Source organism: Entelurus aequoreus, linkage group LG15, assembly GCF_033978785.1.
Source record: "Entelurus aequoreus isolate RoL-2023_Sb linkage group LG15, RoL_Eaeq_v1.1, whole genome shotgun sequence".
NCBI lineage: Eukaryota > Metazoa > Chordata > Actinopteri > Syngnathiformes > Syngnathidae > Entelurus > Entelurus aequoreus.
Genome location: NC_084745.1, coordinates 37,625,462 through 37,650,578, shown reverse-complemented (window position 1 = coordinate 37,650,578; position 25,117 = coordinate 37,625,462). Strand labels below are relative to the sequence as shown.

The 25,117-nt window shown below is 42.3% G+C and overlaps 1 protein-coding gene across 2 annotated transcripts in view; it reads right to left on the bottom strand.

Annotated features, from left to right (window-relative positions):
* Positions 1–25,117, bottom strand: part of gli3 (GLI family zinc finger 3) — a 164,502-nt gene that overhangs the window by 66,970 nt on the left and 72,415 nt on the right. For both annotated transcript variants that reach the window (XM_062021461.1, XM_062021462.1), the window contains exons 3-4: positions 23,543–23,779; positions 4,929–5,034 (exon numbers count right to left, since the gene is read on the bottom strand). In XM_062021461.1, the coding sequence (XP_061877445.1) occupies positions 4,929–5,034; positions 23,543–23,779 (343 nt within the window). The remainder of the gene's footprint in view (positions 1–4,928; positions 5,035–23,542; positions 23,780–25,117) is intronic.

Here is a 25,117-nt window from a genome sequence, read left to right as displayed (position 1 = left end):
TTAATTGCGATTCTTATTTGTAACGATTCTTAATCGATTCAAAAAATAAAAGATCAATTTTAAAAAATGTTTTCGTTTTTTTTTTTTGCTGTTTTTTTTTTAATCTGTCCTGTGTAGCCACTCAGGCAAATCATATTGTTGATGTAGATGCCCATATCGGCTGTAAATATTTACTTTAGACAAGAGAAGTGTGGGATATTTCTCCTGTTGCCTTATTTGTATTTGACTTTATTAATGTTTGGGTAAAATGTTATCAAACAAAATAGGTTTTTTTTCAGAGCTGTTTATCTATTTTATGGAGTAATCACCGCACTGGCACCCGAAAAGTATTGATTTTGAACCGAGAATCGTTTTGAATCGAGATTTGATTCTGACTCAAATCGCTACCCCCAGGAATCGAATTGAATCGTGCAGTGCCCAAAGATTCACAGCCCTACTATTTAGCATGTGTTATCTGGATCTTACATGATCAGGCCCTTGACATGGATCATCTGTCATTTCATTGGAAGTTTGGTGTGTAACGCTAGAAAATATCAAGTGCCTTTGTGAAGGACGCATGTCAAGAGCACAAGACTGCGGCTTCCTTCTCCAATGTGTTTGTAGGGCATGAAGCCGACATAGGCCTAACAACAGAGTTCTCCAAAGTGCAGAGCTGGGGCCATTTTCAGTTGTTTACTTTTGGTCCACTCACTTTCTAAAGATAAAATTAATTGGTTATCATTGAGATATAACATCAATTCGCTTTGTCACCTATACACAAAGCTAAGATGATATAGCCTAGCATCGTCTGCAGTGCACATCCTTCAATTCTTCAGGAAAAGTTTGGAAACCCCTGCCGTACTATAATGAGTGAGGTATTAAATCTTTACCTGAGAACTTCTCTCCTCCGTAATTCAATCCCATTCAAGTCCCCCTGCTCGCTTCGAACCATCCCCATACATCCTTCCCTTCCAAGCGCTGCTGACGGATAACAAGCCAGCCTGTTTGTTCCAGCCCATGTTAGCCAGCGCACGGTCGCCCCATTATCTCCGTATAAGCTAAATGCTGAATTATATTTGCCATTTTGTTTGCGGTGACATGGGGCATCAATCACGGCGCGTTTTTTTCTATTTCCTTGCCGCTCTCCCTCCTGCTTCACGCCGCCGCCGCCGAGCAGGAGACGAGGGCTTGAGAGGTGGGATGGGCCGGAGGTGGAGGAGGGTGCATAAAAAATTCATTACGCTCAGTGGCACATCAGCGAGGGAGAGATATGACTCCCGACGAAGAGAGGTAAGAGGAGGGGAGCTGATAATGATGAGGAATATCAAACATAATGCGGCCCAAGTAGCTGCCCCGTCCAATTTGTCCTCGTCATGCGCTGATCGCTTCCTTCGTGTCCCAACAAACGCAGCAAGGACGACGAGGTGTGCGGACACGGGGAATACAAATGACGCCAGGGAGGTGTGTGTGATTAAACGTGTGAGGAAATATACTGACCAACATACCTTTTGTAAGAAACACTTTTGGGATATCAGCTTTTACATAACTAACATATAACACACCATGTCCCATACAGCAAATGTGAAAGATGCGGGGGCCACTTTGATACATTTTGTACATTATTGATGCTAAAAACAATCCAAGTCAATATATACTAAGCTATCTCAACAAAACATTTTAGCTTTGTGTTAAAGGTGACAGAGTCAGTTAGTGTAACATATAACAACATATCATTTAAAATGCATTTACTTAATCTTTATAATATGCCTAGGGCAAAAAAAACAAGCTGTGGCTTAAAAATGACTCCTGGGACAAAAAAACACACACACACATATATATATATATATATATATATATATATATATATATATATATATATATATATATATATATATATATATATATATATATATATATATATATATATATATATATATATATATATATATATATACTGTATATATGTATATATACACAGTACAGGTCAAAAGTTTGGGACACACCTTCTCATTTCAATGTGTTTTCTTTATTTTCATGACTATTTACATTGTAGATTGTCACTGAAGGCATCAAAACTATGACACCAGTGAAGTGAAAACCTTTCAGGTGACTACCTCTTGAAGCTCATTGAGAGAATGCCAAGAGTGTGCAAAAGAGTAATCAGAGCAAAGGGTGGCTATTTTGAAGAAACTAGAATATAAAACTTGTTTTCATTTTTTTCACCTTTTTTTGTTAAGTACATAACTCCACATGTGTTCATTCATAGTTTTGATGCCTTCAGTGACAATCTACAATGTAAAGAGAAAATAGAAAATAAAGAAAACGCATTGAATGAGAAGGTGTGTCCAAACTTTTGGCCTGTACTGTATATATATATATATATATATATATATATATATATATATATATATATATATATATATATATATATATATATATATATATATATACATATATATATATATATATATATATATATATATATATACATATATATATATATATATATATATATATATATATATATTTATATACATACAAACTCAAAATGTTTACTTTGTAAAAGAGGCATAAAAATGATGTTTAGTGATAGCTTAAGTTGAGCAAAGTAGCTCTTTAGCAGGCGGGGATAACATTTTAATCATTAAAACATAAAGGAATGTAAACTGAATTTTTTGATGATTTAAAAAGAAAACAATGGAAAATTAAAATATTCTAATTATATTACATCAGGACCCCATACCAAACCATTTAGGAAAGTGGGGCTACTTTGTTCATAAATACACTCAACCCAACACATTGCAGATCAAAATATGAAAATAAGTTAATATAGTGCAAGGAAAAACAACCAACTTTGCGTTACGTTGTGTGTTTTTTAGTTCTGTGTATGTATTGTTTTGGACTACTTGCAAACCAAGACTCTTACTAACTGTATGTATATCTGTATTTTATATTGAAATGAAATTTTTGTATTTAAACGGGGATAGCAGATCCATTCTATGTGTCATACTTGATCATTTCGCGATATTGCCATATTTTTGCTGAAAGGATTTAGTATAGAACAACGACGATAAAGTTCGCAACTTTGGGTCTCTGATAAAAAAAAGCCTCGCCCCCTACCGGAAGTAGCGTGACGACACCGGAGGAAGGACTGCTCACATGTTCCTATTGTTTACACCAGCAGCGAGAGAGATTCTGACCGAGAAAGCGACGATTACCCCATTAATTTGAGCGAGGATGAAAGATTTGTGGATGAGGAACGGGAAAGTGAAGGACTAGCGTGCAGTGCAGAACGTATCTTTTTTTGCTCTGACCGTAACTTAGGTACAAGCTGGCTCATTGGATTCCACACTCTCTCCTTTTTCTATTGTGGATCACGGATTTGTATTTTAAACCACCTCGGATACTATATCCTCTTGAAAATGAGAGTGGAGAACGCGAAATGGACATTCACAGTGACTTTTATCTCCACGACAATACATCGGTGACGCACTTTAGCTACTGAGCTAACGTGATAGCATCGGGCTTTACTGCATATAGAAACAAAACAAATAAGTCCCTGACTGGAAGGATAGCCAGAAGATAAACAATATTACCAAACTCTGGACATGTAACTACACGGTTAATGCTTTCCAGCTTGGCGAAGCTTAGCAATGCTGTTGCTAACGACGCCATTGAAGCTAACTTAGCTACGGAACCTCCGACAGAGCTATGCTAAAAACATTAGCTCTGCACCTACGCCAGCTCTCATCTGCTCATCACGACCCGTGCTCACCTGCGTTCCAGCGATCGACGGTACGACGAAGGACTTCACCCGATCACCGATGCGGTCGGCGGCCCGGAGACGGAGGAAGTCAAGGTGAAGTCGTTTGGCTAGCGCGTCTGCTATCTTCAAAGTCCTCCTGGTTGTGTTGCTGTAGTCCGCCGCTAATACACCGATCCCACCTACAACTTTCTTCTTTGCAGTCTCCATTGTTCATTAAACAAATTGCAAAAGCTTCACCAACACAGATGTCCAGTATACTGTGGAATTTAGCGATGAAAACAGACGACTTAAACTGGCGACGGACCTATTCCAAGATGTCTGATTCAACTGTTTACGTCACGCGCATACGTCATCATATCTACACGTTTTCAACCGGAAGTGTCGCGGGAAATTTTAAATTGCACTTTATAAGTTAACCCGGCCGTATTGGCATGTGTTGCAATGTTAAGATTTCATCAATGATATATAAACTATCAGACTGCGTGGTCGGTAGTAGTGGGTTTCAGTAGGCCTTTAACATGCAGTGTCAAATCGTACTTGTTATATCAAGTATTTTCAAAGCCCGTTTCAAGAATTACTCCAGCATGTTCTTATAAGCGCTGTCACCACATATTTACCTGAATTTACTGTATGTTTGATAGTGTGTGGTTCCATGACTGGGAGTGTGTGTGTGTGTGTGTGTGTGTGTGTGTGTGTGTGTGTGTGTGTGTGTGTGTGTGTGTGTGTGTGTGTGTGTGTGTGTGTGTGTGTGTGTGTGTGTGTGTGTGTGTGTGTGTGTGTGTGTGTGTGTGTGTGTGAGTGTGAGTGTGTGTTTCAGCAGTCGCACTTGATGAGCCGCTCTTATGAGGATCACATGCTCCCAGGCCCTGCTCTGACACATGTTCATTTGCGTGTCTTTGACATGCGGATCGTGTTGCGCGTGTACTCGGCAGTGGCCTTTGATCCCGCAAGGCAGCGAGCGAGGCACCCGGAAGGCGGATGCGCGGCATTTCGAGCTGGCGGAAGCAGCTCGATTCCTATCGCCATTAACGGGCTTGTCGCTGGCATGTTCTCACTAGTGTGTGTGTGTGTGTGTGTGTGTGTGTGTGTGTGTGTGTGTGTGTGTGTGTGTGTGTGTGTGTGTGTGTGTGTGTGTGTGTGTGTGTGTGTGTGTGTGTGTGTGTGTGTGTGTGTGTAAACTTACACGTGAAGAGGGGGTACCGGCGAAGGCTCGTAGATATAACGACCCTGGGCATGCCTGTCGTCGATTGGCACTGGAGGGTGAAAAGTCGGGAAGAACTGCGGTGCAGCTGCAAATAAGAGAACAATAATAGTTAGTGGATTATTTGATGTACCTATTTATTTATTTATTTATGTTCCCTTGTACTTTGCATTTCACTTTCCAGATTTTAAAGTACCATTGAGTACATTAAGATTTAAGTACTCTTTTAAGTTTCCATGTTAAAATGGCTTAGGATTTGGAGTGTATGAACTGTTTTAAGAGTTTAGGAAGGGTTTATAAGTGTGTGTGACAGCTGTGTGGAGTTTGTGGAGGGCTTTAAAATGTTCATATTCATAATGTTCATATCATATTCATAAAATAAATATTGTCCCCACTTTGCGGAAATGTACTTACCTATAGGTGGGGGGATCTAGAACGTAGCCCCAGTAATAATCGAGGAAACACGATATGTAATTTGTCCGAAAACCAAATAAAGTGCACTACTTTCTTCAACCAGTGGAGGTGCTGCTGGATTATCGTTTTGAAAAATTTCCTTTAAAGAAGTTACAGGAAATTGAGCTAAGTTGAAGCACAACTTATTACTTTACATATTATTAGGGATGGAAAATTGCCATAAAAATTAGATATCAGATCATGTTGGTATTGTTTTTTCTGCCAGTAATGGTATTGGAAAAAAGTACTACATGGATTAGGGTTGCACGCTATACCGGTACTAATAAAGTACCGCGGTACTAATGAATTACAAACAGTACTATAACGGGACCTTTTTTTTCCACCGGTGTACGTCAAAACACGCACACACAGCACTTGCAAGCAGAAACAGTGGAAAAACAGAAAATGGAGAATGGACGTATTTTGGCTTTGAACCTAACGGGGTGGAACTGTAAATACTAACGCGCTGCTCTGCAAGAGGTGCTTAAAAACATAGCTGGCTCATAGCTATCTAGCGGCTAATGTATCTCCATAGTGTTTTAGCTACTTCTAAATCACTAATCCTTGCCTCGATTGCGACAAATAAATTACGTTTCTTATAAGTATCCTTCTTGCAGGATGAGAAATAGCTAAACATGCTTCACTACACACCGTAGGAGGACACAATAGCTCAGTCACCATGAATAGCAAGCTCGGGCTGCTGAATTTAAACAAAAGGGTGAGTCTCCACAGATATCCATCGTAACAATATCAAGTACAAGAGCCGTATCTAGTCGATTTGTTTATCATCACAAACTCTTTTATGCTTTTTTAAAATTTAATTATGTTTATAAACTCAGGAAATAAGTCCCTGGACACATGAAGACTTCAAATATAACCAATGTGTGAACCTGAAACTACTCGGTATCGGATCGATACCCAAATTTGTGGTATCAGCCAAAACCTATGTAAAGTATTCAGAAGAGTAAGTGCTTCTTACATTTCAACAGTATGGAGATAAAACATGTTAAAACAGAAAGTAAGCAGATATTAACAGTAAATGAACACGTAAATGACTAATCCATTTTGTACCGCTTGTCCATCATAATTTTGACAAAAAAATACCATTAGAAATGACGCAATATGTTACTGCATACGTCAGCAGCCAAATTATGAGCCTTTGTAAGCCGTTTGGTTACCTACTACTAAAAGTGAAGTTTTGTAGTATGTTCACTATCTTATTTAATGTTGTATTTGATCGCAATAAGAAACGTGTTTAATGTATCATAAGATTTTATGTTAAAATAAAGCCAATAATGCCATTTTTGTGGTCCCCTTTATTTAGAAATGTATCAAAAAGTATTGAAATACATTTTGGTACCGGTACTGCTTCCAAAATATTTGTATTGGGACAACCTTTACATGGACTTTGTCCAAATTAATGAATAATGTTTGGTTTGTGTGATCACGTAAACTTTACTTACTGATGCCCCGTGCTGCAAAGACTCTGGAAATATTTCCCAGTTCCACCTTTGAATTGTAAATGAAGGTATCAGCATATTAGATATTGGTAAGAAAACTCATATTACACAACTTTAAAAATATTAAAATATACATTTAATAAACGTTGCTGGAATGCTCACATTGATAAGTTGTTTTAAAAAAACAATAAAAAGAAAATTAAATGCTGCAAAAAGAGGCACTTTTATGTCTAATGTAGAAATGTACACCCTAACCTTTAATTGCACTACACACACCACAGAGTTGAAATAGTGTGTTGTGTGTTGTGTGTGTGTGTGTGTGTGTGTGTGTGTGTGTGTGTGTGTGTGTGTGTGTGTGTGTGTGTGTGTGTGTGTGTGTGTGTGTGTGTGTGTGTGTGTGTGTGTGTGTGTGTGTGTGTGTGTGTTTGTGTGTGTGTGTGTTGAACAAGCTACAACAATGTGGTTGATGGTTGTGTTGGGAGTTCAATCTTGCACAGAAAGTAACAACAAATGATGACATTCAACCTCAGAGACAAAAAAAAAACCCTCTTCATTTTCTTACACACACACACACTGCATGTGTTACTTTAATGTGAGACTTCTGCCAAGTTGCGGTTCAGCAGCCTGAGGCAAAGCATGTGTCAACATCAGCATACCTTCATGCAGCCAGTCTCTGATGCTTTAATGTGCTTTTTGAAAGAAAAAAAAAAACATCAAGCATCGTGCGACGTGATGGCAGGTGGCCGACGGCTCACCAAGTGTGGCTTTATGCAGAAAAAGAGGAGCACCTTTCAGGTTCATTTACCTTATCACTCACCTGCACTTAATGAGAGGATGGCTGCATGTCCACTTAATATTGCTCTGCCTTACCCAGAATGCTCCTTAGTGAGCGCACTCCCTCCCTCCTCCTTCTGTGGCCCATGTGGTTTATTTGAATTCAGCTCCCGAGTTTACTTTACCCGAGCTCTGTCTAAATAGAGCTCGCCACCTCTTTTACGCCATGGCGGCCCTCCATTAGCGAGGCAAACAGCCATGTGTCACTGGGGGGAATGTACACACTGGCGGGATCATGAGGGGGAGGAGCGGGAGGAGAAGGCTCCATCCTGCAATCCATCTCCAGTGTTTCCTGTGGGGACTCCTCAATGTTTACTCCTGGGCTAAATTGCCGCCGCTCTTCTGGATATTCAAGGAGGGCGCTTGAGGCCGCTAACACAGCTAAAAGAGGCGAAGGCGGAGGGGGGGCACATACACACGCACACACACACACACGGCTGGTTGTACCACCATCGCTGCCAACTCAAAAGCCGAAAGTGGGGTTTAGCTTTTGATCAGGACTTTTCGCCATCATCCCAATCTTTTTCCCCAAACCTCTATAATGACCCTGATGTCACAATGTGGAGCAGCACTGTTCATTTTTTGCTTTTGTTCTTTTTTTCGTGGAAGTCATTAAGACATGATTACAAGTGGGACTTATTGAAAAGGCAATTAGAGGCAAACTTTGACGGGGCTCATTAATTTTCCGCCAGCGCAAACACACCAAAATATAAGTTCCTCTTTCATTAAAAGGCGGATCGTAATTGCCTTGTCCTTTGTTGGACACTTGAATGCTGTCAAAAGAAAAAAAAAGTAAGGGGGGATGAAGCCTAAAGCACATAATTTGCAAAATTCTTATTGGATAATCTCCTTTTTTCTCAGGAAAGTTCCCACAGAGGAGATCCACTGAGAATGTTGGCTTCCGCTTGTAAATCCCTGTCAGGTTTCATAAACAATTTCCCTTTCTCGTCTTTTGTTGTCAACTGAGCACCGAGAGTTTATCGTCTCCTCCTCCTCCTCCGCCCATCTGGTAAAGGTTCAGCGACACTGCTCAAACGGAGCGTCGCCCGCAGCCCGACCATGCGGGACGGTTCCCTAAACAACGACGCTCGGCTGCGAGAGCACAAAGAGCCCCTGACATATTGTCATAAGCAACTAAAGCGGAGTGAGCGCAGGGCTTCCAGAAGTCTGCCATGCACTCGCTAATGTGGAACATATGAAGACACATTTTATTGTGCCACCTCACCGCCGTCTGCTGAGCTCACCGCTAAAGCATGCTAATCTCCAGAACAGGCACGAGAACTGCATGACAACTCAAATACAAGTACACTGGAATGATGCTTGATATAGAAAATAACTATACCAGGACTTAACTGGAACTACACTAAAACCGCATTTCAACTCATCTAAAAAGTAAACACATATAGAACTACCTACTTGAAGAACTATACCATAACCAGGGGCCTATTCACCGTATTTTTCAGACCATAGGGCGCACCGGATTATAAGGCGCATTGCCGATGAGCAGGTCTATTAATGTCTATTTTCATACAAAAGGCGCACTGGAGCATTAAAGGGGTCATAATGCATTATAAGGAGCATTAAAGGTGTCAGGACTGGGTCTATGGCGTGGTTTGTTCTCCCAGAAGGCAATGGAAAATTAGCGCGTGCAAGACGTGAATTTAAATACATTTTTAATTCTAACTAAAAAAAAAGTACAAACAAAAGGCGCTCACAGCGGAGATAACAAACTTGGCAATAAACACAAAACTTGCACAATGGCAGAAACTATGATCAATGAAACAAAAACACTAACTGTAGCATTAATAAACAAAAAACTTACTTTGACAAGAAAAGGGCATGGATCGTAATGGTGTGTAGAGAGTGTGTCAAGAGTGATGTCGCCAGGCCGACTGCCTGGCAACAATGGCCTTAAATACTAGTGACATGATTAGTGAAAACGTGAGACAGGTGCGTGACATGAGGATGTGAACCAGGTGAAACTAATGGTTACTATGGTGACAAAGCAAGGGAGTGAAGACAAGAACTAAAAAGTGTCCAAAAACCAAGCAAAACAAAAACATGATCAACACAGACATGACAAAAGGGGTCATATTATAATTTTTTTTTCTACATTTAAAACACTTCCTTGTGGTCTACATAACATGTCATAGTTTTTCTCTGGTCAAAATGTTGCATTGATTATGTATTATAGACCATCTTCAGGCCACTTTTGGACTGTTTCTTAAGGATGCGTCGTTTTGTGGGCGGGTCTTATTTACATGGCTCCACTTCGACAGCGTCTTCTCCCCGTCATTTTTGTTGTACCGGTGTAGCGTGCAAGGACGGGAGTCGAATGAAGGGGTGTCAAAAGATGGAGCTAACTGTTTTAATGACATTCGGACTTTGCTTGAACTAACAACGGAACAGTATCTCATCATCCGTGAATCACTAGTAGTGCAACAACAACACCAGAAATGTGTCCCATGAAAATTTGTCCGACCGGAATTCTCTAAAAATAACTAAAGTTCTGTGGGTGAATTATGTAAACCCACTATACCAGTACCGTATTTTTCGGAGTATAAGTCGCTCCGGAGTATAAGTCGCACCGAAAATGCAAAATAAAGAAGGAAAAAAACATATATAAGTCGCACCGGAGTATAAATCGCATTTTTGGGGGAAATTTATTTGATAAAACCCAACACCAAGAATAGACATTTGAAATGCAATTTAAAATAAATAAAGAATAGTGAACAACAGGCTGAATAAGTGTACGTTATATGACGCATAAATAACCAACTGATAACGTGCCTGGTATATATATTATGGTAAGAGTCATTCAAATAACTATAACATATAGAACATGCTATACGTTTACCAAACAATCTGTCACTCCTAATCTCTAAATCCGATGAAATCTTATACGTCTAGTCTCTTACGTGAATGAGCTAAATAATATTATTTGATATTTTACGGTAATGTGTTAATAATTTCACACATAAGTCGCTCCTGAGTATAAGTCGCACCCCCGGCCAAACTGTGAAAAAAACTGCGACTTATAGTCCGAAAAATACGGTACTTTTTAGCGCATCCATAGCAAACTACTGACAGGTATAAGTTAAAACGGTATGCTACTTTATATTACAAATGGCAACAGCAGAGGATGAATGCCCCACAAAAGAGGATAGAGAAAAACGAGCTTATTGACTACGGTGTCAGCGCGGACTACAATGGCGGATGCGCGCAAATTTTCGGGACTGCAGATCCCAAATACACATCAGCAGGGACCAATAGGTAGTAAAAGTTGGTTTTGCATAATATTGCGAAACAAAACACCAGTTGATGTCTCCTAATTGGTGCAATTTTGGGCTCCTCACACCTTATAATACCCGTATGTTGAAGCACAGTACGCCTGACTACTGTAGCCGTAACGCGGCTTCGTAGCTTACCCAAGTCGTACTAAAACATTTGGAAAAGATTTTTGAAAGCCGTGTGTAATGTTCCATATTCTCAATGAAATATGATCAAAGTTTCGGGCTTGCTGCTATCGGTATCTTGCAGTGCACACGTACTGTATCTCTTATGTGTGACTGCCATATACCGGTCACACTTATCATTACACCATGTACAAAATTAAATTGCTTCAAGGTCAGTAAGCACAACCTGAATTAATTTGTACATTAGGCGCACCAAGTTATAAGGTGCACTGCTGATTTTTGAGAAAATGAAAGGATTTTTAGTGCGCTTTATAGTCCGAAAAATACGGTAGTCATTTGAGGGCCCTCCACATAACAAAACAACATGATACATTTATTAAAGTGTAAGACATTTTTGAGACATCATTATGCTAATGGCGGCGTTGTACCAGATTTAGCACTATTATTGTGAAGGCTGTAAATGTGTGACTGGTGGGAAAAAGAGAGCTCTTGCAAGTTGATGGTGGCCGTGTTTAAACGGGACGAGACTGTTGACTTTAAAAAAGTGCCCCTGCAGTTCCTGTCTGCCAAGCTTGCACTACATCTTACCAGACCCTCGGTTACAGAAGTTTACAAATTGCAGTGCTTCAACACTTACATATTTGTGATGAAAAGCATTACTCTCTACTTGCATCCTGCGCTGACAGTAGTTATTGCTGTGTGCACACACATTCTGTGTCAATGAGAAAAATGTTTGCTTTCCTCTCGCCTTTTCCTCTTCTCCGTTCTACTTTGGTTACTCTGTTTAGTCATTATAAAAACCTCCCATAACCGTGCCAACAGGTTTGTTTTGGTCTGTCTTCTGGAATCAAGTCTTTGCATGCACTATAATATGGACCCTTCTGCGAGAAGAGATGGGGGAGCTGTCAATAACCATCACGATTGATTAAGCATTAAGCAAAAATGAACACAACAAAAATAAAGAATTGTTTTAAATAGATACTTTTTGGAGCCACTGAAAATCTCAAGGCCCAAACAACTGCCCTGTGACTGACTAATGGTAGAACGCTCCTGACCAGAACTAAGCTAGAAATAGACCTACAATATATAGACCGATATAATATCTAAATCTACCACCGAAATCCAATTATTGCAATGAATAGTGCAATCAAACTGCACTACAATATAGAGTAACTATACTACAACTGCATTAGAATCAAACTACTAGTACACTGAAACTATGATTGATTTAATATACAAAATAAATAGACAAAAACTAAACCGGAACTAGAACTGCTCAAAACTATATTTGAAATGCAATAAACCTGCCCTATGACATAACTATCCTATCACTACAATAAAACTTGGCCAAAGCTAAATAAAAATACATTAGAACTGCACCAGAAATAAACTAGCTCTACACAAGAGCCACACTGGAGGAACCACATAAGAAACCTGCATAACATCATACTTGAGATGTGTCATGATAGTGCAACTTTTGTCCAAGTGCATGCAGTTATTCACAACAGCTAATGTGTTTCACAAGTTGAGAAACTTCCACAAGTTGAGAAACTTCCACAGGCGGGTTTCTACAACTCCTTACAATTTGCCTCTCCTCCTTGACCTTGTTTGAAAAAAAAAAAAATGTTGCAATGTAAAACGGTGATCCCATAGTCCACTCAAAAAAAACAGTTAAAGATAGATGAAATCACAACCTTTGGAGAGGCCCCAAATCCGCTGAGTTAAAACAGAGCTATGATTAAGTTTGGAGGTAAACAGTTGGAGTTAATATCAGGTTTGTGCGGCTGGCAGCAGCAGAGTGCTTTTCAGAGTGTCTAAAGTACAACCGGACTCATATGAATTGTCAAATATTGCAGGGAATTTTACTTTGATCCCCATGGAATTAATTGTGTTCAGGTTCTGAGAGTCCACTGCATAAGAGACAGGAAGCTGACTTTCACAAAGTCCAGTCCAAGGACCCTTGTCCTGCTGGAGAGGAAGTCGGCATGCACAGCACCATCCAACTCAGGCAGCAGCCCGCTTTCCCTCCCTCCTCCTCTATCCCACTGTGGATCAGGGAGTGAGGGTTATTTCACCAGGCCTCTGCTGCGCGCCAATCTATCTCCTACATTTGCTGAATTTCTCCAGATTGGGATAAGCTGGTAGGGGAGGCGAACAAAGCGCTGCGTGCTGGCCTCTCCACCCAAAAACCTACCCTCCTCCCAAACTGAGGGGAGATTTACACGGCACTTTATTAGCTGAAACGCAGCACTATACCTCGCTCCTCTTCCCCCTTCTTTATCTCTTTCAGATCATCCCCCTCCAAACGCTGATATGTCTCCAACACAAGGCAGCTGATTTAAACCTCAAGTTAACTCGTCAGCACCAGACCCATCTATTTTACTTCAGCCTCTGTCTGATTCATTTGTCTTGCGGATCTGTAAAAGTCCAACTCTTTTTACATATTTTACACTTTCATCTGCTGTGTAACTAAACTCAAAAGTAGTTATGTCACTTTTGTTCTTTCACGCTACCGTTTAAAAATGAGAAAGTTTACAATTTCACAAAACTTTTTTTTATTTATAGAAATGACCTCTTATTTTGTTGAAAAACAAAATGTGTCCATGTACTGTATGTCAATTTTTAATTAAAGGAGACCAACACGTTTTGATATCATTCACAACCCTTCCGTAAGACAAGAACATACACTATATTGTCAAAAGTATTTGGCCACCCGCCTTGACTCACATATGAACTTGAAGTGCCATCCCATTCCTAACCCATAGGGTTCAATATGATGTCGGTCCACCTTTTGCAGCTATTACAGCTTCAACTCTTGTGGGAAGGCTGTCCACAAGGTTGCGGAGGGTGTTTATAGGAATTTTCCACAATTCTTCCAAAAGCGCATTGGTGAGGTCACACACTGATGTTGGTCGAGAAGGCCTGGCTCTTAGTCATTCATTGTGTTCTATCGGGTTCAGGTCAGGACTCTGTGCAGGCCAGTCAAGTTCATCCACACCAGACTCTGTCATCCATGTCTTTATGCACCTTGCTTTGTGCACTGGTGCGCAGTCATGTTGGAAGAGGAAGGGGCCTGCTCCAAACTGTTCCCACAAGGTTAGGAGCATGGAATTGTCCAAAATGTTTTGGCATCCTGGAGCATTCAAAGTTCCTTTCACTGGAACTAAGGGACCAAGCCCAACTCCTGAAGAACAACCCCACACCATAATTCCTCCTCCATCAAATGTCACACTCGGCACAATGCAGTCCGAAATGTACCGTTCTCCTGGCAACCTCCAAACCCAGATTCGTCCATCAGATTCCCACATGGAAAAGCGTGATCAATCACTCCAGAGAACGCATCTCAACTGCTTTAGAGTCCAGTGGCGACGTGCTTTACACCACTGCATCCGACGCTTTGCATTGGACTTGGTGATGTATGGCTTAGATACAGCTGCTCGGCCATGGAAACCCATTCCATGAAGCTCTCTGCGTACTGTATGTGGGCTAATTGGAAGGTCACGTGAAGTTTGGAGCTCTGTAGCAACTGACTGTGCAGAAAGTCGGCGACCTCTTTGCACTATGCGCTTCAGCGTCCGCTGACTCCTTTCTGTCAGTTTACCTGGCCTACCACTTCGTAGCTGAGTTGCTGTTGTTTTTAAACTCTTCCATTTTCTTCTAATAAAACCAACAGTTGACTTTGGAATATTTAGGTGCGAGGAAATCTCACTACTTGATTTGTTGCACAGGTGGCATCCTATGACAGTTCCATGCTGGAAATCACTGAGCTCCTGAGAGCGGCCCATTCTTTCACAAATGTTTGTAGAAACAGTCTCCATGCCTAAGTGCTTGATTTGATACACCTGTGGCCGGGCCAGGTGATTTGGACACCTGATTCTGATCATTTGGATGGGTGGCCAAATACTTTTGGCAATATAGTGTATATGTTTTCTATTTTTATGCATTCTAATTTGTAATATACGGCAAGTAGGAGGAGGATAACAATGCCGTTCACGGGAGTAATCTATTGCGTCCACAAAGCCCTCTAAAAAACATCCAAAAACCGCCAACAATACTCCATTTACATCTCGTGCTCTGTATATTAACCAAGTATTAGCAATATTGTTATTATAAGCGCTAACGCTGAGGAACTACTTTTAGCGGCACCGTGAGAACAGAGCTGTAACTAGCTTATGCAGCTATTGACATACTGAGTCAAGCTGCTGCATCGCCTCTGAGTTGATAAAACGTAATTCTAGATTAGAAATGATGCCTCTCACTCGGATAGTAGAAGGCGAGAAAGACATGAAAAAACGCTCGTGTGCGCCCACCTTATTTAATTAAATGTTTATTTTTTTAACATGCTTGAGGATGATAATTCATCTAAACGGGGAAGATATGAACATCCGATCAGTTAGCATCCCAGTGAGAGCATACATTGTACAGTAAGCAATTTTTTTTTTTAATGTTCGTAGTTTATATTTCTTGTTTAGCACTTAGAAATAGTGCTACTTGCTAGATCTGTTTAACACTCAGCTTCTAAAACTTGTAGCTCATCCTCCTTATATTCAGGCTCAAAATCAGGTTCTGGATCGTCATTCATCCCAAAGTCGTCCTTGCTGTCTCTAATGATGTCTGCCATGATTAATGGTAGTAGTTGTTGTAGTTAAATGAAATAGCGAATGTTGTGTTGCATCTGTGAAATGAATGTGTCGCTGTATGCTTAAAATGAGCAAAATATGTACATTCTACATGTTATTATGAATGTGCCTGTTATTCCATTACATAAAATGTGTATATAAAATGTTGATAGAGGTTTTTGGATGTTTTTAGCATTTATTTACAAGTTAGAATGCATAAAAAAAAGAAAAACATATGTGCTCTCGTGAATGATGGGCAAAATTCCCCAAAAAGTGCAATTGTCCTTAAAACAGGCTCTGTTTTGTAACAAAAAGAACACGGTGGATGAAATGTTCAACAGAGACCGGTTGTAGACATAAGCGGTTTCAGATAATAGGGAACGTCTGCGCAGGCCTCTGGAGGTCTCTGGTCGTTATTGCGCTCAAAGACAAAGCCCAAAGTCACAGCCAGTCCCACAAATGACTGCCTGCTTCTGTCTGCAGGCCTCAGGCCAAAAGTGGGGGTCCAGACCTTTGGAACAATTAGGTCTTCTGAGTGCAATAACAAGCGGAAAAAATGCCATTTCCTGTCTTTGCAGGCTCACTTTTTTGACACCTTATCCTTTCTAAAACACCATCCTCTCTCTTAAAGCCTTCCTTTTTTTTTTGGAGTGCCGTGTTCAAAGCCCATCTCTCGCTTTCCCTTGCTTGCAGCATCCCAAAACAAGGACAAAGTTGTAATCCATTTACTGCACCCCTGTCAACCGCTTCCACCCCAAAATAATCCTCAAAGATGGAGTGCTGGGCTGAGGTGCTATCAAGGGAGAGAAGAGGCAAAATGGAGAGGGAAGAGAGAAAGTGAAGAGGAACTTGTGTCACAGTGATTTTGGAGTCTTTGTCACGCAGGTGGCGCTCTGGGCTTCCCCGCAGCCTGGGCACAGAGACAAACTGGGGGCCGTGTAAACCTTCAAGAGGATTAACCACCGCCGGAGAACTTTAATGAGACCTGAAAGTGTCGGCCCGGGCGCCGCTTGGGCCGAGAGCTGGAGTCGGCTCCCAAAAGTCCGCCCCTGTGGCCCGCAGCGGCGCGATCATGCTGGCGGCGCTGCCGCCAAGGAGGAGCAACATCAAAGCGTCTGAGAGAACCCTAAGATAGTAGGGAGGGGTGGAGGGAGGTGAGTGAAGGAGAGGAGGAGGAAGGTGCCTGCATGGAGGAATCCCTTATCTCCTCCTGAGAGGATGCTGCTCTGCACTGTGAGATTGTCTGGAGCTGCCACCTGTCTCAGGCATCTTTGAAGGCAACACTAAAGCCTGTGATGGGCCTGACCTCCTTGTGCTCCTATTCTTTTATGTCTCTCTTCATTTCAGGCTTTGTTACTCACACATCCCCACCTCCAACCACCACTTCTACCACTCCCTGTGCCTCCATTCGCTTGTTCCTGTAGCCTCTCTTACACTCCACTATAAAGCTATCATGGCGGTTGGTAATATTTTTATCACACTTTGCTCATCAGCATGTAGTCAAATAAGTTAACCGACATATTAGAGCACGGGTGTCCAAACTTATTTCACCAAGGGCCAAATACTGAAAAGTCAAAGTCTGCGGGGGCCATTTTAATATATATATTTATTTTGTAAAAAAATTAAGCTAAAATGAGACATATATATTTAAAGACACATTTTGATGTCAGCTTTCTGTTACAGGTGACAACGTTTATTATCATTAGTTATTACAGGGGTGTTCAAAGTGCGGCCCAGTTTTGTTGACTCACAGAAAATTGTCGGGAAAAAACAATAGTTAACATGGAAGAAAAAAAGAGCAAAAAGACATGATCTAATGGGAAAAAGTAAAATCTTTTACTGTAATAACTAATAATTATACACTTTGTCACCTTTAACACAACACTGACCGTTTTGTCTTTGAAAATGTTTAATATCTGTTTTGCGTAGTTTATTTTAATTATTTAAAACATTGCCCCGCATGCTTGGACTTTCCCAACCTTTTGGCCCTTGGTGCGCATCTGAGTTATTAGAATCAAAAGTTCATCTTTTTTTCCCGTTAAATTACACTACCATTCAAAAGTTTAGGGTCACCCAAACAATTTTGTGGAATAGCCTTCATTTATAAGAACAAGAATAGACTGTTGAGTTTCAGATGAAAGTTCTCTTTTTCTGGCCATTTTGAGCGTTTAATTGACCCCACAAATGTGATTCTCCAGAAACTCAATCTGCTCAAAGGAAGGTCCGTTTTGTAGCTTCTGTAACGAGCTAAACTGTTTTCAGATGTGCGAACATGATTGCACAAGGGTTTTCTAATCACCAATTAGCCTTCTGAGCCAATGAGCAAACACATTGTACCATTAGAACACTGGAGTGATAGTTGCTGGAAATGGGCCTCTATACACCTATGTAGATATTGCACCAAAAACCAGACATTTGCAGCTAGAATAGTCATTTACCACATTAGCAATGTATAGAGTGTATTTCTTTAAAGTTAAGACTAGTTTAAAGTTATCTTCATTGAAAAGTACAGTGCTTTTCCTTCAAAAATAAGGACATTTCAATGTGACCCCAAACTTTTGAACGGTAGTGTATGTGTTTCTGCTTTTTTTTCTTACTGTTGTTTTTTCCTCTGACCAATAAGACTCATAAGTCAAAGGTTCACTTTGGACACCCCTTTATTGGAAAATCTAATAGTTTACGATCACACAGCACTACAAACTACTACAACCACAATAATAAACATACAGGCGGTCGCCGTGCCGCAGTGTTTCGTGGCTCTCCCATACATTACTGACGTTGTACAAAAAAAAAGAGAGAACAAGTTATGTGCGCGCGGCGGAACACTACGCAGTCGAGTGGCGCTACACTGAGGAAGAATAACATCACTTTTGTTCTGTGAACTTGTTTCTCTTCATTAGGTCTCCCAAGCATGAGGTACACTCTTCTTATGACAGTGCGTCAGAGAAAAAGAAAGTACAAACAAGAAGTGAAGTGAAATGCTGAGAAGGTGGAGAAATCAACATTAGCTGCATCAAAGATAAATATGGTATCTTTGAACATGTGAAAGCGATATTCTACTAGAAAATGGACAGCAAAGTGGTCTTTTATTGAGACTTCCTCTTCCCAATAAATCTATCCCACCACAAGGACAAAAGTAAGGAGTTGTTCTCCCTTTTCTATGACTCTTCATGTAATTCATGTATCTAATCGTTGCATTACAATATTTTACATGTCCTTCATGATGTGTTCTGTGTACAATGTGAGTGACCAGTGTGATCATTTAGCAATATTTTAGGTATAAGTTTGACTTACACTCAAATTAAGAGAATGGTGAGGACAACGGAAAAGATCATCAGGACTCATCTTCCTCCGATCCGGGAAATCGCAAAAAGTCGCTGCCTGACCAGGGCTCAGAAAATCTGTAGACTCCTCCAAGCCCCACCAGGACTGTTCTCACTGCTGGACTCTGGAAAGAGGTTCCGCAGCCTCCATAGCAGAACCTCCAGGATCTGTAACAGCTTCTTCCCTCAGGTCATATAACTCTTGAACGCATCATAATAATGCCCTCAATTCCCCCCAAAAACTGATTAACTCGCTGGAATATAAAGACAATATAACATACATCCATAAACATGGATGCATATGCAAAGGTGAAATATATTTATCTATACAGTAAATCTATTTATATCTGCACCTTATTGCTCTTTTATCCTGCACTACAACAAGCTAATGCAACGAAATTGTGTTCTTATCTGTACTGTAAAGTTAAAATTTGAATGACGATAAAGGAAGCCTAAGTCTCTAAGTCTAAAAATTACTTCACCGTCTGAAGAACGGAACTCATTCATAGACCAAAGACCTGCTGTACTATGAATTAAGTACTATTAACGTAACGCAGAGCTCTAGAACTGGATCTCATTGGACTGTGCAGGTGTGCATAATTTTGAGAATGAGAGGTTGGTGACTAAAAAGGATGAAGGTGGTTTATATTCGCCATGCAAACACAAAACATGAGCAATGGGCATGAACCGACTAGCAGGGAGAAGTGATAATCCTGCTGAAGTTTTAATAAGGATGGAGAGAAAGGCTAGCGAGGCTTTAATCAAATTGTTTCCATTGTCACCACTTCGTCAAGATGCAGCAAATCTTCGCTTTAAGCCCTCGCAACATCAGCAGTGTGTTTTGTGTGCTCTCCTCAGTGAATGCGATGAATAAAGTTGTAGAAAAAAGCAGTACAACACGCAGACAGATGTTGCAACACTGATACAGAGAAATGCTCTTCTTTGAACGTGCTAAGTTCCCTGGAAATTCTGCTTAATTCTCCTTTAGCCCTTTCACATTTAATCTTGTCATTGTTAATGAGAGCCGTCATTATTCGGAGACGCGCCGTTCAAACGCATCAGCTTTGCGAGGGGTGAGCGCGTCACATGACTTTTAAGATGGTACACTTGAAACTCTGCTTAACCCCCCCTCAAGTCATAAGGCGCTACAAAGAGGAACGTGCATGCGAGATCACGGCCTATCTGACAGCGAGAGATGCCGCTAATAAGCTGTAAAAGGGGATCATGTGATTATCCCTGGTGTGCTGGACCGCCAGGGCCCAGAGGAGCGCTAGGCCCGTGTTGTTCTGTCCTGATGAAAGGCAGCGAGCGGATGGCAGGCATCCCTCTCGCTTGCCTGCAGTGTGCCCGAGGCGTCTTTGTGGCGGCATGCTGCTGAGGGACTGCACCTTGCCACCACGCTCAAAAACGCCAATATTGAAGCCTTCACAAAGACAAACATTTACCCGTGTCTTCTCACTTCTAAACAAGTCTCTCTGTTTGAACCCGTGCCGGCCTCTTCTTGTCACACCCTTGAAAGTTTCTTCTCAGAGGGTCATTCCTTAGTGGCTCTACCCCCTTCCCCCTCCTAAACATACACTTTTCACTTTCAAGATAAATGGAAATGTCTGGTGGAGTCCACATGAAGTGAAGCACTGTAATTACTTGTCCACACTCCAAGGCCATTGTTGTGCGGATCACGTTCCCCGTGGTGACAGCTGGCTCACTCAGTTCAGTGGTCAGCTACATTATGATATTGGGACGGACGGATGGACGGACGCAGGCGCTGGCGTGCCGCGCGTCAGCGATTCTGAGATCAGCTCACCACAGCAGTTTTGGAGTTTAACCTCCGTGACTGAACAAACCCCCCAACATTGGGACCTTTCTGCTCTTTCTTCTATAGACCTTTCCTCAGACTCATATGATCCAGGTAGCAGTCGCCTCTGTCCAGGCTCAGGAGCCCGGGTTACTGGGAATCCTGCAGCCATGAGATCCATGCCTTTGCTTCATCCAGCTTAGCAGGCTCAGATTGTTCCATCAGTCAAGGACAACAAGGCTTTTCTGCAAGGATTTTTCCCCAGCACAGAGATTTTGTTAAAAGGGGGCAACCAAGGAAGGCCATTGGACCGATGGGATGTGAACAACCTGCTCTTTTGCAGATATTATATCGCCAAAAAACAAAGTACCAAAATAATGCTTCAGCAACGTCTTTAAAGCGGAAGAGATTTTACTTCACCCGCTTGTCTCCTTTCATTGCACATTCTCTGGTGTTTTAGCACAGTTTTAACATTTGCAAGAAAGCCGTGGCAAAGAATGGGCTTTAAGTCCCGCCACGGATGTGTTTATAGTTGGCAAAGAAGGGCAAGTGTTCAAGAAAGGCGCGCTTTAAAGAAGAGCAGGCCTCGCCAGCAAGTGGGCTCACTGTTGCTGCAGGACCACTGACCGGCTAATCGGCACATAATGTAAACAGATGTCGCCGCCACGCATCCTATTCACACTTCCAGACAATTAAGATCTTAAAAAAACAAACACACTCCTCCCTCATTAATCCACATCTCAATCCTTTTTTCTTATCCCTCAGCAAAGCCTCATGTATTAGCGTGGTGGTAAGAAGGATATGGACTCTTATTCAGTGTTTGCCCAAGAAAAGCGGCTAAGGCTCAGGCATCACCACGATTAGCTAATGCTAACAATAGGGGCCATGTTTAGTCCCTTAGTGGCTCCTCTTTGCTGCACTCAAGTGGGTGTAAAGCCCTAAGTAAACACACATTCTCAGGCCACAGACGAAAGACAGGAAGAGGCTCACACGACTCGGTGAATAGCAGGGATTTCGCCACAACAACCCAGCCTCGCCTTGTTCTTTTCTCATTATTCTCCTCGGCAGCGCATCGCCGCCACTTTAGGAGGCAGACGCCAGGTGTGGGGAGGCCGCAGGTGCCGTCGCATTTAGACGCATTAAGCATTGACACAGGCAAACGCCAAGAGTAATCGGATTTACCCGGCTGTGTGTTACGTTGTGTGGTGTTGCGTTGTCTCGCACGCTGTGCAAGCGCAGCACAAAAGGAGCAAGGCCTCCCCTCTCCATCACTAACACACACCTGGGATGAATTTTGGGGAGGTGACACAGAGAAGTTGGTGTGTTGCATGTTACACACTTGGGGCGCAGGATTGGCGGCCCCCTGGACGGAGTGAAGGGCAAAGGTTTTGGGAAGCGGGGGGGACTTTCCTGTTCTGCTGACCAGTGGGGCAGTTAGGGGAAGCCATGTTCTCAACACCTGGGGCCAGGAGGAATGGTTTTACACAGTTCATAACTCTTCCTTAGCATAGCCAGGAGCACAGAAAAGACAGATGTGTTTTGTTTGTTAGTTTATTATCACAGCACTAACTCTGTTGTTATTTTCTATGTAAGGAACAGATGTCTCATTTGTTTATCTAATAAGCAGCTTGTATGTGAATGTGGGTTGGCATCCCAATAAAAAATAAATAGGCAGGAATGACTCACCCGCCTAATAAGTAGGTTAAACCATGTGGAATGTATCAGACTTTTTAAGGGTATTGCGTAAAAATGAAAAGAAACGAGTGGCTGGGCAAATCAATAAAGATGAGACACTGGCCAAAAGCATTCTATTGTTGGAATTCAGTCGGATTACATATTGCACTGAAAGTTATTTTCAGCACAAAGTCACTGTAAAAAAAATTTGAAGCAAAGACTCATGAAGCTAACTGCGCTTTTTGGACTTTATGCAGCGTGGTGATCAGATTGACTTTTCCACATGACCTTAAGCCGCAGTGCGATCCCTTTCGCCTACCCGACCCCCAAGTGCTTCATGGTCCACAACCTCCAGCGCTCCTTCACACACAAACACACACACACCCGTCCACACATACGTTCATAAAATGAGAAGTGGCAATGTTGCTGACTTAGCTCAGGGTGTAATGGCCATTAATGTACTGCCCTCGAGGGTCCTGTCCACAACACCATGGCCTTCTTTTAAGTAACCTCTCCCTTAAAGAGGTACCTTCTCAGGCGTTTAAGCTGGAGGGAGCATGTGGAGGTTGAGTAAATAGAGTTACATTACATGGTTGGGGTCTCGTAGACTTTTCATTACCGCTGCTGTGACCTGCTCAGATTGCCCCCATTCAGAGCCAATTGACAGCAAACCAAACAAGCAATTAACCTCCCAATCAGACAACTGACTGTCCACTCTTTGCACACACACTTCACCATCCATCACACCTTAGCCTCAAATGATCTCACCAAGGCCACAACGGCTGTTCCTGACTTACCCACAGATGTGAAGGGGGAGAAAGGGGAAGGGTGGTCAGGTTTGAATTTGTGCTGCTTTGTGGCTTTTGAAGTGGGTGTTGATGAGAGCTAGTGGTCAGACAGGTCGTCCTAATTAGGGAATTAGTTGGGCACGCTGGCTATACTAACACGGCCTACCAATGTATAGACGTATAGACACGTGACAAAAAGCTTTGGTCAAGTTTCTTTACAAAGTATTAACTTACGATAGTGCGAGTCTAGGTAGCCATTGCGGGGGTCCATGGCGAAGAAAGTTCCCCTGTAAGGCAGGGCGTGGTCAGCCAGGTGAGGCAAGGAGCCGTGCAGCTCCTTCTTGAGCAGCGTCGGGCGCTCCTCTGTGGAGGTGGAGGGCTCCTCGGTTACGGGGGCGCCAGGCCTTGCGCTCGTGGAGCTAAGAGCGTTGCGCCTCTCGCGGTGGTAGGGCGAGCTTGAGCTCTCATCCTCTGCAAAGACAAAAGCAGAGAGAAAGGGGGTGTTAAGAAAGTAGGGAGACGGATGAGCTGTTGGATATGGGGAGAAAGAATCATGTTCCATTCTTGGTTGTTACTTTCCTGACCTGCCAACTAGTGTAAACATACATGGGTTCAGCTACATGTGGGAGTGTACAGGCCAAACATGTCAAGTTGAGAATTGCTCCGTTTTTCAGAAGGAGAACAACAGAGGCATTTCCCGACATTCTCGCATTCCTATCTGCCCATTAAACAGCATCATGGATTGTATCAAACCCCCCCCCCTAAATCTCTTCTCTGCTGGCTGGCGGAGAAATTGGGAGGAGCGGGATCCCTGGGGAAAGCTTCCTGGCATGCTGGGTAAAGAAAGGGATGAATGTGGAGTTCAGTTCAAGGGCTGAGCTCAGCCAAGAAAGACGCAACCTTTGGCCTTTGGCTCGACCTCTGAACTGACATCTATGCTGTATTAGATGTGTGGGGCAGGGGGTCACAGAGCCACCTGACTGAGTGTTAAGCTTTAGTAGTGTGATGTTCTGCAGGCTAACTTTGAGATTCCAACACTTATTATCCAAACACATATTTGTTTCGATAAGAAGTACCTGAAGTTTCTGCACCTTAGCAATGTAAGGTGGCCTCCAACAGCCATTTAAAGACAACAAAGCAGGCCAGATTAAAGAGCAATACCTTTCGGAGTGGTGCCACAATGCACTTTACACAGGAGGGGGTCGGATGTGGTGGAATGAAGCAAAGCTTTGCAGCAGGATGTAGCAGCCCACAGGTCCCACTCTCATTCCCCTCGCTCTCCCACATCCATTACGGGTCGTCCGCTGCACGGCGCTGCTCTGGCAGCAAATTCGGGGGATCCTTTAACGCGGAACTGACAGGCTGAGAGGCGAGCCGCCCTCATCCGCAGGAAATGACAGCGTCAGTTATGATATAAGTATTTAATCCCATACTGCACAGCCCGTGATCTTATTAAGGGAATAATGGCACTTATACGGTTTAAAGCTGGATTAATAGGTCTGTTCGTGCAAAGCGCAATATTAACATAAAGGGATTTCTGAACTGGGTTCATCTCCTGACATAGGCTGGAAGTCAAGGCCGTGCGAGGCGCCCGCGAGGCGGGAGCATAAACGCGGGCGCTCTCTAGCAGCCACAGCATCTTGCGTCGACATCTGAGAAAGCGGAATCTGACGAGAGTACATATTTATGAGCTTATTTTTCTGATGTTTTATAAATGGACCAATGTAGGCGTTAAAAGGCCCCTGCAGGGCGCTCATGTCTGCCGGTTAATTTAACTGTGGACACACCATGAAACTTTAAAATGCTAAA